The 12,499-nt window shown below is 61.3% G+C and overlaps 1 protein-coding gene across 3 annotated transcripts; it reads left to right on the top strand.

The window, feature by feature from the left end:
- The first annotated feature begins 2,876 nt into the window (after nucleotides 1-2,876).
- Nucleotides 2,877-9,167, top strand: CFAP410 (cilia and flagella associated protein 410). 3 transcript variants are annotated; one of them, XM_045540792.1, is made up of 8 exons: nucleotides 2,877-3,041; nucleotides 4,139-4,157; nucleotides 5,501-5,547; nucleotides 6,541-6,770; nucleotides 6,902-6,940; nucleotides 7,254-7,413; nucleotides 8,413-8,503; nucleotides 8,702-9,167. In XM_045540792.1, exons 1-8 carry the CDS (start codon nucleotides 2,965-2,967, stop codon nucleotides 8,828-8,830), a joined length of 792 nt encoding a protein of 263 aa, XP_045396748.1. In that variant the 5' UTR covers nucleotides 2,877-2,964; the 3' UTR covers nucleotides 8,831-9,167. The 3 variants fall into 3 exon arrangements, with proteins under 3 accessions (XP_045396748.1, XP_045396747.1, XP_045396749.1); XM_045540791.1 differs by having other exon boundaries at nucleotides 8,410-8,503; XM_045540793.1 differs by lacking the exon at nucleotides 6,902-6,940 and having other exon boundaries at nucleotides 8,410-8,503.
- Nucleotides 9,168-12,499: the final 3,332 nt, after the last annotated feature.

The raw sequence follows: 12,499 nt of genomic DNA, 5'->3' as shown, positions 1-12,499 counted from the left end.
CTATTGGCTCTCACGGCCAGCTGCCAGCCACAGCCTGCTCTATGGTTCCTAGCAGCCCCCGACGTGGCCCGCAACCGGGATGGCCAGAGGTCCCCTGCGAGCTCGGGCAGCCTGAGCCTGCTGGAGCTTCCCACCACTCTTGCTGGGGCCGAGCTCCAGTGTCTGCATTTCTCTTAGCTCAAGCCTCGTTAGTACAGACTGTTCTCTGCCTGCTTGGTGGCAACGATGTCATAGTGTGCTACTCTGAGGCCTCCATTCTCCCAAGTCTTACACTAACCCAACAGCCACCACGCCAGCCTGAGCACAGCACCTTCCTCCTCCCTCAGCCCCTGGGCCACACTCTGCTCCTGGAATGTTTCCTCCATGTGACCGACCCAGAATACACCTGCAGGCCACCACCAAACCCCTGCTTTCAGTGACCATGGGCTTCAGCATGAGAGCCACCCTCTTCTGCCCTAAAACCCAGGACCCTAATAGGTACCGAGTCGGCTACAACTGAAGCCAGCATCTGCTTGGGAGCTCTGACCAGCTCTACCACATGCTTGTGAGCTGACCGTCCTTCTCCAAAAGCAACACGCAATCTCTCTGTTGCCTAGGGAGGCTCATGCATCATTTCCTCAGGGCTGCCTCACCCAGGCGTCAGTGAGAGGCTCAGGCCAAGAATCTGACTGATAAACGCCCACAGCAGCCCACGGCCCGGCAAAGTACAAGTGGGACAAAACACAGCAGTGGCTGTTAAACAACCGTGAGAATGTTTTACTTCCCTGAGAACTCCCTGGATTGTCCATAATTCCACTGTGAGGAGGTGAAGCTGTGCTCTGCCGCTGGATCACAAGCCCCATCGTGCCACAGGTCCCTCGTCCAGGCAGGTCCTCCACTGGTCTCAGGGACACTGTTCTTCAGATGTTGCTGTGACATCCACGGAGAGCAACCTTGGACCTACGTTAAAGAAAAAAATTATTCTGATACTTGTGATGTAAGGCAGACTTTATTCAAGACTATAGAGGTGGGGGACAAAGACTGGGCTCAACTCCAACTACACCCGGGACAGGTGGGGATTTATAGCCAAGGAGCAGTGTGAGCGGGTCAGTGGACAGAAAATTATTAAGAAGAGACAACCAAGGATAGGGAGATTCCTTCTAAACTACTTTAAGAGGTGTTAAATAAAAATTATAGGAGACCACTTTTTTGGACTAAACTCCTATTCAGACCAGACTGAAAAACAAGAGGAAGTCACTCATGCTAAAGATCTGGCCTTTCCAGAAATCAGGAGAGAAACAGCCAAATTTCCCAAACAAGTCAGTTTCAATTGGCATGATGATGAAGTTCCCCCTGCCTTTAATCCCTACAACAAAAAGTAACCTCATGTTAACTAGTTCTTATATTTTGCTATTGTTCTGTTTCCATGTTCCCACCTTACAAGTAACTCTGAAAGGACCAGTCCACTTTTGGTTCTTTTCTTAAGCCATTTTCTGTCCATAAAACCAACCTGCTGTGCCCAGCTCATTGGAATGCTCACTCTGTATTACAGAATGCAGTGCTGCCTGACGCTAGAATCACAAATAAAGCCTATTATGATCTTCCAAGTATGAAAGCTGCAGATACCAGGATGAAATCGCTTTTGTCAGACACAGAAAAAACAGAGCTGGGAAGGCCTGAAGGAGAGGAGGCTCATGCTTACATGTCTAAGAACTGTTTTCAAGAACTTTCTAAAAGCCCCACAAGAAACCCTTTCACACGCTCATGCATCTCCTGCTTTGACAAGGTTTGTCACTAGTCATCCTTCAGGACTGCAGTAACTGAGATAAGATGCTCTTGGAAGAACATTTGCCCAGTAATGGTGTCTCCACCAATAAACTCACAACTCTGACTTTCAGCCTCTGGAACTAAATAACTGTTTCCAAGCAGCTTACGTGACCTTCTCCCTTTTGGCTAACAAAAGCGTCGCTTTACCCTTCCCTTGCAGGATGCACTGGTGGTTTGCCATTCCGTGCTTTCCAGATTATAATCCATACTTCTTACTCCCAAGTAAACTCAACATATTTGGAGATAATTTAGTGTCTTTCTTTAGGTTGGCAAAACTCAATGTGGGGGGATTCTTGGTAAAGTCAGGCCAAGATGCTCAGAAACCAAGGGCAGGCAATGAGAACTTCATCAGCGTGGGGCGTGATCAGGTATCCAGTGTCCAGGGTGGGGGATGACTTAGCAGGAGTCTTTGCTGAGACTGGGCTGGGCAGGCCGAGTGGAAAAGAGGGCTTGGAGGAGCCCGGCTAAAGCTGGGTCGGGTGGGGGGGCGGCGTCTCCGTCCCCTGTAGGTTTGCGGTCCCCACCGCCTGCCTCCACGCAGCTTAGGCCGAGTAATGATATTTACGCGGTCACCTCTGAGTCCTAAAAGGCTGAGACCCTCGTGAGGTCCCTGCTGGGCCTGCCCATGCCCTGGGCACCTGCGGCTCTTCCGCACACTCTGGGAGGGAGGCCGAGGGCGGCGACCTCACGGCCCAGGGCTGCCCTGGACCTTCCTCCCAGAGCGAATCGCTGTGAGGCGGGCAGAGACGCATCCCTCCCCGTCCGCGTTTGGCCCGGGTTCACACAGGCCCGGGCTCACGGCCGCGGACGCGCGCGGGGCCGACACCGGGAGCGCAGCCCGCCCGGCGCCCACGCCCGCACCCCACCAGCCGCAGCTCGGCGCGCGCGTCCCGGGTCGCGCCAGAATCGCGTCAAACCCGGGCGCCCAAGCCGCGCATGCGCAGGACCAGGTCCGAGGGGCTGGGCGGGAGGGGCGGTGCCCAGACAGCCCCACCGCGCTCGCGCAGCCCCGCCTCCTCGTCCGGGGCCAATGGGCTCGCAGGATCCACCCCTGACGACGCAGTCCCCGCCCCCTAGAGACGCGCGCAGCGCAGCGGTCCCGGGCTAGGGGAGCAGGGAAACTGCGGCCCGGCCGGGGGGCCGCGCGGCGCGGCCGCCATGAAGCTGACGCGGAAGATGGTCCTGGCCCGGGCCAAGGCCTCGGAGCTGCACAGAGTGCGCAAGCTCAACTGCTGGTGAGCGCCGGGCCCGGGGGAGCGGGGCTGGAGGGCGGGGCGCCGGGCCCGGGGGCGGGATCGGGGGATCCTGGGGGCCCGGGGAGAACGGGGCGCCGGGGCCGGGTTGGGGGGACTCCGGGGGCGGGGCCGCCTCGGGCCAGCCTCTGGGAGTGTCGCCGCGGGCCCAGGGCCTCTGGCGCGGTCCCTGCGGTGCTTGCCCCCGAGGGCGGCGCTCCGGACACGGGCCCCTGCGCGCGAGCCCAGCACAGCTGCGGTTTCCCGGAGACTCGCGGGGTCGTGGCGCCGGCGCCGGCGGCGGGAGGCCGGGGAAAGGCGGCCGAGCCCCCGGGGCCGCGGGGCGTCGGTGCGGGACTGGCGTCCCTGCCGGCAGGCGACGGGAAGGGCCTGGGTGCTGCGCCCCGCCCCAGCGGTCTCGCCGGCGGGTGGGCGGGTCGCGCTGAGCGGAGGAAGACAGAGCTTCCAGGGGCGACGGTCTGGAGTCCAGGTGCTTCCTGGAGGTCCTGGCCGAGGGGCTGAGGCGTCCTGTGAGCTGGCCGCGGTGTCAGCGCCAGGCAGGAGGGTGTCGCTCTGTGTTGATTCAAGTCTTTCTCTCTGCCCTGGCACACGTGGTGTTTTGGCCACAATTTCCCTGACTCATTTGCTTTCAATAATGTACGTCTTTGTTTGGCATGGGTGGCCAGTACTTCTCTAGACAGAGAGAAACAACAGCCCTATTGCAGGCTTTTAAAGTTTGCTTCATAAGTTGCGTGTTTAGCCTTTGAACTTGACCTCCTATAAAGACTCCCTTGTTTGCGTCCGTGGGGGAAATTAACCTTCTGCCGAGAATGAGTAAATCATTTTGTGTCCTACAAATGGAGCAACCCCTACTGCTCCTTCGTGTGAAAAGTACCCTCCAAGCATCAAACATGTAGTTTTGTCGAAAATCAACCAAAAAACAGTTTTTGACATTTTTGCCAGTTATCCGGGCAACCTTCCTTTCTGACTGTGTCATTAAAATCATAGAATCTTAAGGTTTGTAGATGGTCATAATTAATGTTTGGAATTTTTGTCTTTAATATACAAAATTACAGTATGTGTGTCTTTTCTTCCCGCAGGGGTAGCTGTCTCACAGACGTAAGTGCCGCACTGATCCTCTCCAAATGGCCCCAGTCCCAAAAGTTGTAACTGCTTCCCCTAGAGGACTGTAAAACCCACAAAGCCGCACCCATCAGTTCCATCCCTGCCTTAGCAGTTTTTGTAACACAAAACCACTAATGAAAAAATTCTGTGGTGCCCAAGAGTATCTTGAAGTTCCTGTAAACATTCCTGTAAATGAAGCGCTTGTCACTTGCTGGTCTCGCTCCCAGAGGGCAGCAGAGTCGAAGTTCTGACCTGGAGGGGGTCCCAGGAGGGTTGGTCTTTCTTCCTTAAGGAGAAGAAGGCCTCCCTGGAGCATCCTCACTGCAGCTCACTTCTCCGTCTGATGCGACCCCCAGCCCCCGCCACCTCCAAGGCAGGCAGAGACTGAGCCTCCTGGGGTCGGGGACTTGCGCATGTGGGTCTGTAAAGAGATTTTTCTTTTTCTCTTTCTTTCTTTCTCAATCCTAGAACGAATATCCCCAACTTACACAGGGATTTTGTGCCAATCTTTTACTTTTTAATATACTTTTGTTTTATAACCTAAACTCTACCTCTCCTTACAATAAAACTAAATGTGGCTGAGTCAGTACTAGGCTAGTCCAGAAAAGCCTGGACCCAGAGCACCTGGACATCTCTACCTCGTGCTGTGGCTGAAATGTTGCATATTTAGCAGCAAAAGCACACGTGAAGCCTTCTGACCGTCCTGTGAGCTTGGCGAGGTCAGGGGCCTCCCTGCCCAGCACTGGCGGGCTCTCACATAGTCGGGGAATGTGCCGTTCACCAAAGCTTACAGGTCACCGAGGCTTTCTGGACCAACCCGAGCACCCAGCGGCTCGGTCCCACTGAGGTAGTAGGACAAACATGGTCTGAGGTCCAGTTTCAAGCCGTCTCCGTTTTGGCCCAGCTCTGTTGGCAAAAAGGGAACTTCTGTCTTTTCCTTATACCTCAGGGACAGCAAGAAGAAAGGCTGTCCCAGCACGAGGCGTTGAGGTCCCCTGCCTGGTGTCCTTTGAGGGCACCTGAAGTGGTGAGTGCTCTGTCATAGCTGGCACTGGGTAGCAATGGTGCTGTGTAAATTTTACGTGGCGTGCGAGCCACGGTGAGCACACACGCTGCTCCTTCAGTCTGAGGGACGGCCTGGCTGCGCAGTGGCGGGTGGCGCAGAGCCCAGCGTTCTCACAGGTGTCCACCCGAGCCCTGGTTGAGCAAGGCCACTCCCCTTGGCCCCTGGCACGGAGCTGAGCGTGACTCAGACACAGTTCTGTGCTGGCCTGACAGAAGTGTCATCGCAACTCCAGTGCTGAGCGGTGTTCCAGTCACGTTTTCTTCCCTCCTAGATTTCCATATGCCGGGAGATGCCCAGCCTGGAGGTGGTCACCCTCAGGTACCCAGCTCACGTCCCTCCCTGGGGCCCAGTGCTGTGCGGTGACCTGCAGACCCCCGCATAGTCCGGGAGAGACAGAGCCTGGCCACCGTGGGCCCTGCGTTCCGCCCTCCTCCTCAGGGCCTCACTGGGCATCCCTGACAGTCCTCGGTCATCTCTGCAGTGGGCAGGGCCCTCTTAAGGCTGAGCAGAGGCTGGCCCTGGGACGGAGAAGGCCCCAGAGAATTGCCGTGTAAGGCCGGGTGGCAGTCCTCCGTGATGACGTCAGGGGCTTTGGTCCTAGTGCCCGTGGGCGGGAGCAGTCAAGGCGCAGGGCTCGGGCAGGCTCCTAGTGGAAAGGAACCTTTTCTCTCGGCCTCATACTGAGATGCTGAGTGAAATAACTTGTGTGAAATGCTGAGCTCAGCACGTGGCACCAAGGACCTTGTTAACAAGTGAGTGTTGAGCGTGGTGGTGCATCCCCAAGGGGAGAACGAGGACCCCTGAAGGTGTGTGGCAGACAGCGCAGCCCTCCCGAGGGACGCTGCAGGTAGATGGCACAGCACAGGGTCCCTGGCCCTTGGGAGCCGCCTTTGAGCCTCGCGCCGTGAGTGGCTCCGCCTGCTTGTGGAGGGGACAGGTCCCCGCAGCCTGCTGGTTTACACCTTAGGGCTCTGCCGCGTGCTTCCTTGCGCTTTGCTGTTTCTTTGATGTGTGTACATTTCTGCAGCACGGAAATTAAACCCATATCCTTTGTTTCTGTGTAACATGGGATTCTGGAAGTTCAGCGCTCGGTCCTGTGTGACGTGGAGCTTGCTTATATTCTTTGCTGTGTGTTCTGGCCTCTGCCTGCTTCGGGGCAAAGCGTCCCTTGGGAGGCCTTGGTTTCCTCACCCGTGAAAGACGGGCAGGTGGGCACAGGCCCCGTGAGGTCTTTTTCTGGCATTTATGATTGGGAGGGGACCTTGGAAGCCCAAGCCCCGCCAGCCGCCAACTGTTTGGGTCTCCACGCAGCGTCAACAGCGTGTCCAGCCTGGAGCCCGTGAGCCGGTGCCAGCGCCTGAGCGAGCTGTACCTGAGGAGGAACTGCATCCCCAGCCTGGCCGAGCTCTTCCACCTGAAGGACCTGCCGCACCTCAGGGTGCTGTGGCTGGCCGAGAACCCGTGCTGCGGCGCCAACCCGCACCGCTACCGCATGACCGTGCTGCGCAACCTGCCCAACCTCCAGAAACTGGACAATCAGGGTAGGTGTCCACGGCCCGCAGGGTCACGCCGGCACACCCACCCACCTGCACTGTGGGCACAGGCCTGACGCCGACATTCCCTGTCCCTCTCTCCTCTTCTTCTCTGCAAATTCCTGGTCTTTCGAGAACAGCTGTCCCCTGTAGAGAGTCTCCTGGAGGAGCTGTTCCAGGTTTGTGCTTCTCCTTCCGGAAGCGGCAGTACAGTCGGCACCTGCACGCAGTGCTCAGCGTGAGCAGGCGCAGCTTCGTGCTGTGTCTCTCCTGTCACCCTCTGAACCGCAGTGCTGCTCTGCACACTGTGCGCTGTGCCCAGCGAGGACGTGCGTGTCTGGCCTGCCCAGCAGCGTCACGCTGGCCCACAGGGACCAGGCGGGCTCAGCTCCATGGGCCGCGAACCTGGGGCGCCGGTGCCATCGCACAGCGGTGCATGTAGCTGGCACGCGCCAAGGCCGCTCTGATGTCCTTCCTCTGCCCTCCCCCAAGCTGTGACGGAGGAGGAGCTGTCCCGCGCCTTGATGGAGGGAGAGGAGATCACCGCCCCCGGCAGAGAGGGCCCTGAGCACCTGTCCTATGTGCTGAGCTCCAGCAGCTCCACCGCTGAGACCGGCCGGGACCCGCTGAGCTGCTGCGAGGAGGAGGCAGAGTGAGGCTGGGGGCGGCGGGGCCTCCCACAGAGGGTCAGAGGGGGCTTCCTGTGGTCTGCATCTCCAGGAGTTGGGGAGAGGGTTGTCTAGGACGGCTGTTCCTTCTCTGTGCTCCCCGGGAGCCACCCCAGTCGCCCTGCACTAGTGATTTCAGTGGCATTTCTGTGTCTTGTCGGCTGCAGTTGTGCAGGGGAGAGGCTGCCAGCCAGCTCCTTAGCCCTGGGGGGAGTTTGTGCAGGAGCAGGGAGGGCCCCAGTGGGGGCCGCAGCCTGGAGGCCATTCCCAGTACTGTGGTTAGTGGGGTGCGTGAGAGCCCGAGTGTGCCCCTTGGTGTGGCCGCCGCGCTGCCTCGGGCCCGAGGGCAGGGCCTGTGGAGCCGACCCACAGCGCCTGGAGCGTGGCCTGGCACTCTGCGGGTAGTTGGAGCAGAAACACGTGGGGCGTGTTGTAGAGACGTTCTTCGGAGCCACCCCAGCGCTGAGTGTTTCCCTGCAGTGTGGGGGGCCGTGGGGTGTGACCTCTGAGGTGGGCAGCTGCTGTCTAACACACAGGCTTCGGCCCCGTGGGCAGCACTGGCGTGGCACCTCCCCCACTGGCCCACGCAGCCCTCGTGTGCGGGAGTGCCAGTGCCCACGTTTCGGGGCTCTCGTTTGTGTGTCTCGGTGCCCCTGCCCCTGAGACCTGGGCAGAAGGTGTTACAGTTAGTGGGGACCCCCGGGTGCAAGGAGGTTGCCCCAGGGAGGAAAGATAAGTAGGTGCCGGGGCCACCATCCCATGTGCTTGGGCTCCCCGAGCTGCCCCGGTGCCAGCTGGAACGTCCCCGCCCACTGGAGTCGGCCTCCCTGCGCGTCCCCCACGTGCTGGGGTCGGGGAAGCCCACTGGTGTGACTCGGAGTCTCCCCCCCACCGGCCGTGAGCTGCAGGCGTGGTCTGCAAAGGTGACTGGTCCCCAGCCCCTTTGACCCGTGCCCGCCTTCGTTGTCCCCCCTCACCAGCAGCGTCCAGGGCCAGCTCCGCCTGAAGGCCCCTTCCCAGGACCGGTTTCCTTCCTTCTCTCAGAGGGACGTTTCGAACAGTCACAAGAATAGGGTGAGTGGCAGGGGCCACCCTGCCAGGTGCTGCTGCTCCCTCTGCCCCAGACTTTCCTCCGTGTCCCGTCCGTGGTTCCTGCGCAGCTGGCTGCCTGGAGGCCCATCCCTGAGGCTGTTCCCTCCCCAGGTTGGGCTGGGCCCCCTGGTGCGCAGCAGCCCTGTGCTGCCGGGGCTTAGTGGCGCTCTCTGCCCCCAGAACGTCCTGACTGCCGTGCTGCTGCTGCTGCAGGAGCTGGACGTGGAGGGGCTGGAGGCCGTGCAGCAGACCGCAGGCAGCCGGCTGCGGGCCCTGCAGGAACGGGAGCTGCCGGAGCAGGCGGAGTGACTGTCACCAGGGCCCAGAGCCGCTGGGCCTCCACACAGACCCCAGTGTCTTCCCCCAGCACCTGGGAGCTGGAGGGCCACGGCCTCAGCCCCACACAGGAAAGCCGGCCTCGGTTTGCCAGGGCTGAGGGGAGGAGGGCGTCGGTGTCCAGTGCTGGCTGGGCTGAGAAGGAGCCTGGGCCCGGGCTGGCGGAGACACCTGCCCACACCCCACACCAGGGCATCCTGGGACCCTCCTGTGGTGGGGAGCGTCAGGGCTGTCCTCCATGGGAGGCTTTTCGGGGCATCCTCCCTAATAAAGTATTCCTAAGTCTGAACTGGAAGCAGACGTTCTCCAAGTGGCAGGCCTGGCCTTGACGTTCTTCCTAAAGGTCAGCGCCGTTTCTCGGCAGGATCGGGGACGTGGCCGTGAGTGGTTCTGCCCACGCCAGTCCTTAGTCGTTGGATGGGTTTGTCGACCAGGGAGACCCCAGAACAACAAGCTGCCCGGGGTCCTCCTCGGCAGGCTGCGGGGACCCCGCAGCGGTGAGGCAGCCCCCCCTGAGCAGGGCCGTGGGGGCCCAGGTGGGGTGGTCCAGACGCTTTCCTCTGGCAGAGGACACCGGGATGCAGGCGGTGCCCCCGGAAGCCAAGCATGTGTTCACGTGAAAGGAGGGGAGTGCAGCCTTCGCACCTTCGTGGAGAAGACCCAGCTCTGGCTGTGCTAGGTGGGGACTGGGGCAGGACAGCGGTGACCTTCCTCAGCCCTTCCTCCCACGTGGGGTCAGGGCCCAGTCTCTCACACGGCCGCGGCCATGCACAAGCTGAGAGCACGTCGGGTTGTGTGTGGCTGCACACACCACGGAGCAGTGACAGAGTGACAGCGTTTGGAAGGCCCCTCGCTCTCCTAAGCTGCTGTTTGAAGATGAAGCTACACTCGTGGTACGAGCCACTTTCAAAACGGTGGCCACTGGACGCTGGCCCTGGGCGAGCCCAGGGTGAAGGTGGTGATCCACCTGCGGGTTATTTCAGGTCAGGGCTGTGATCTCAGCGGTGGGAAGCAAGGAGTTACCACGCTGGGGACACCTAGATGGAAGGTCACAGGCCTGCGTCTGTGCTTCCTCGTCAGTCAAGCGCTGTCTTTGGGAATGAGTGGGGCTGCTATGCATTGGGGGCCGCCCTCCCCTCCCCCCAGCACAGGTCCCCGGGTGCCATGGGGCCCGCGCTGGCCCCAGTCCCACCCCACACCTTCCCACTGTAGTTGGGGGCTGTTGTGTTGGACCCGCAGGTGAGCAGCCTGCCCTCGGCCCCAAACCGCCCCTCCACTGCCCCCTCCACCCGAATTAGCAGCCCCGGCCGCTCCCACTCAGCACCCTTCTGACACCCTCAGGCTGTGCACCTGCCTGCCCACCCTCCCCGGGACCCACATCATTCTGGCTTTGACGTCCCTCCACAGTCCCCACCCCGACTCCTCTCCAAGGAGCCCCAGGTGGGTGTGGGCCCCGTGTGTGTCCTGTTAGCCCTGTCCACAGAGGACAGACTGAGGCCCAGGAGGACACGGCCCTTGGCCAGAAACGCTGACCCCGTGCGGCCAGAAGTGGGCCTGACACACCTGTCCTCCCAGGAAGGAGGGCGGCCAGTCTGTGCCACAGGCGTCACCTAGGGGTGCTCACCTGGCATCACCAAGGCCAGTGGCTGGTGGGCAGCTGGGCAGTTCCAGCACCAAAACGGCAGGACGAGCTGAGGGGTCCCCCCAGAACTGAGTCCTGACCCCTGAGTGTGGCGCAGACTGAACCCCGCCGCAGCCTGCCAGCTTGACCCCCCCTGGCTATGCGACCAGGGCGGGGGAAGCGGGTGTCCCCCACTGCAGCCTCTCGGCCCTCCCTGTGGGCAGCACCCCAGGGTCCCCACTGTCAGGTGGCCTGGGCCCTCCCCGCACGCTCTCTGGCCTCAGTGCCCTCCCGCAGCCTGAGTTTGCGGAGCAGACCCTGCTGCTTCCCACCGCGTGTGCCGGGGCTGGAGAGAGCCCCCGGGTCCTGGGGCCCCTGGCTGCTCTTGTTCTGCTGACTGGGGGTCTTCCGGGGTGGCAGGAAGGGAGGGGTTTCTCCAGGTGGTCGGGTGTCTCTGATTCTGTGCCCACACCCAGGCTGCCCTTGGTCCGCGGGAGGACACTGTGGTTCCCCGTGGTGGCTGTCCTCGTGGAAGCACTCGCGTGGCTTCTGCCCCAGAGGGAGCCTGTGGCACACTGGGGTGGGGACTCGAGTCCAGGCAGGTGGACATTAGAGAGGCAGCAGGGCCTCTGCGGCTGTGTCCTTGGAGGGCCCCAACTCTAGAGACGGACACGGGCTCCAGGATTCCCCAGGCGCACCCACCCAGCACCCCCTTCCTGGGGGCCCTTGGCTTCCGAGGGGCACGAGCCAGGGCAGGGGAACAGCCTGGGGGGTGGAGAGGGTGCCCCATGTGGCGTTGGCTGAATTCCTTTCCCCAGCGGGGAGAGAGCTGGGGCTCCAAGCAGCCCCACAGGGTGACACACACATTCTCCTGCTGGCCTGCACCCACACCTGCACCCCCACACGAGCCCTCACCCGCACCCGCACCCCTGCACGAGCCCTCACCCACACCCGCACCCCCACACGAGCCCTCACCCACACCCGCACCCCTGCACGAGCCCTCACCCACACCTGCACTCCTACAAGAGACCTCACCCACAATCAAGGGCCCTGCTCCCACTGTGCTCGGTTCTGGGTACTAGGGGTGCTGGAATGCTGGAGATAGTGGGACGGTGGGTGTTGGGGTACAGGGTACTAGGTCCTGGGATGCTGGGTGCTGGGGTACTGGGATGCTGGGGCACTGGGATGCTGGGGCACTGGGCACTGGGTACTGGGATGCTGGGCACGGGCACTGGGTACTGGGATGCGGGGTGCTGCGCTAGTTGGCCTGACAGCTTGGAGGAGGGTCTGAGTGTGGACATGGGGGGGAGGTGAGGGCACACGGGACTCTGCAGGTGGATGTGCTCCCGCCCCGTCTCTCAACACTCAACACTAGCCAGGGTCTCCCCCGAGGTGTTTGCACACCTGAGTCCCACCCTTCCAGCACTCACGCACACACGTGCACACACGGGCCTCTGGGCCTCATGGACTTGTCTCTCCAGTCTCTTAGGACAGAGGTCCAGATCGTCGGCATTCTCTCCTTGGATGACTGGCCTGTCCCCGGCCTGTCCCGCTCATGGCAGGCAGGATGGACCAGAGGGCCCCAGACACAAGCAGCCAGGAGGCTTCAGGCTCAGGAAAGAGGGTCCCAGCCCCCACTTGCTCCCTAGAGCCGCCCAGCCAGCCCAGGCCCACCCAGGAGACCCATGACCCAGGGGCCTCCAGCGTGGCCTGTACGCCCCTCAAGGCCGGGGTCTCCCCCGAGAAAGCTCCTGGGTCCCCAAACCACGTCCTGAGGCTCCACTTGAAGCTGAGGGACAGGGAGCTGCCCTGGTCAGTAAGTGCCCGGCTTCCTGGGTGGTGGGAGGGAGCATGGACTGGGCAGCACACAGAGCTCCGTGAACTCCCAGGCATGCGGTGAATGGGGTCCTGGCTTGGGGTGCAGGGGTGCCGAGGTTTTGCATTCCCAGCGGGTGTGCACCACCTGGTGGAACTCGGCCTGCTGCCCCCAGTGGGGACGTAGCTTCCTGGCCGCCTTCCTG

The sequence above is a fragment of the Lemur catta genome, chromosome 1 (assembly GCF_020740605.2).
Source record: "Lemur catta isolate mLemCat1 chromosome 1, mLemCat1.pri, whole genome shotgun sequence".
Lineage (NCBI taxonomy): Eukaryota > Metazoa > Chordata > Mammalia > Primates > Lemuridae > Lemur > Lemur catta.
The sequence above is the reverse complement of the archived record's forward strand: the minus strand, read 5'-3'. Positions and strand labels throughout refer to the sequence as shown.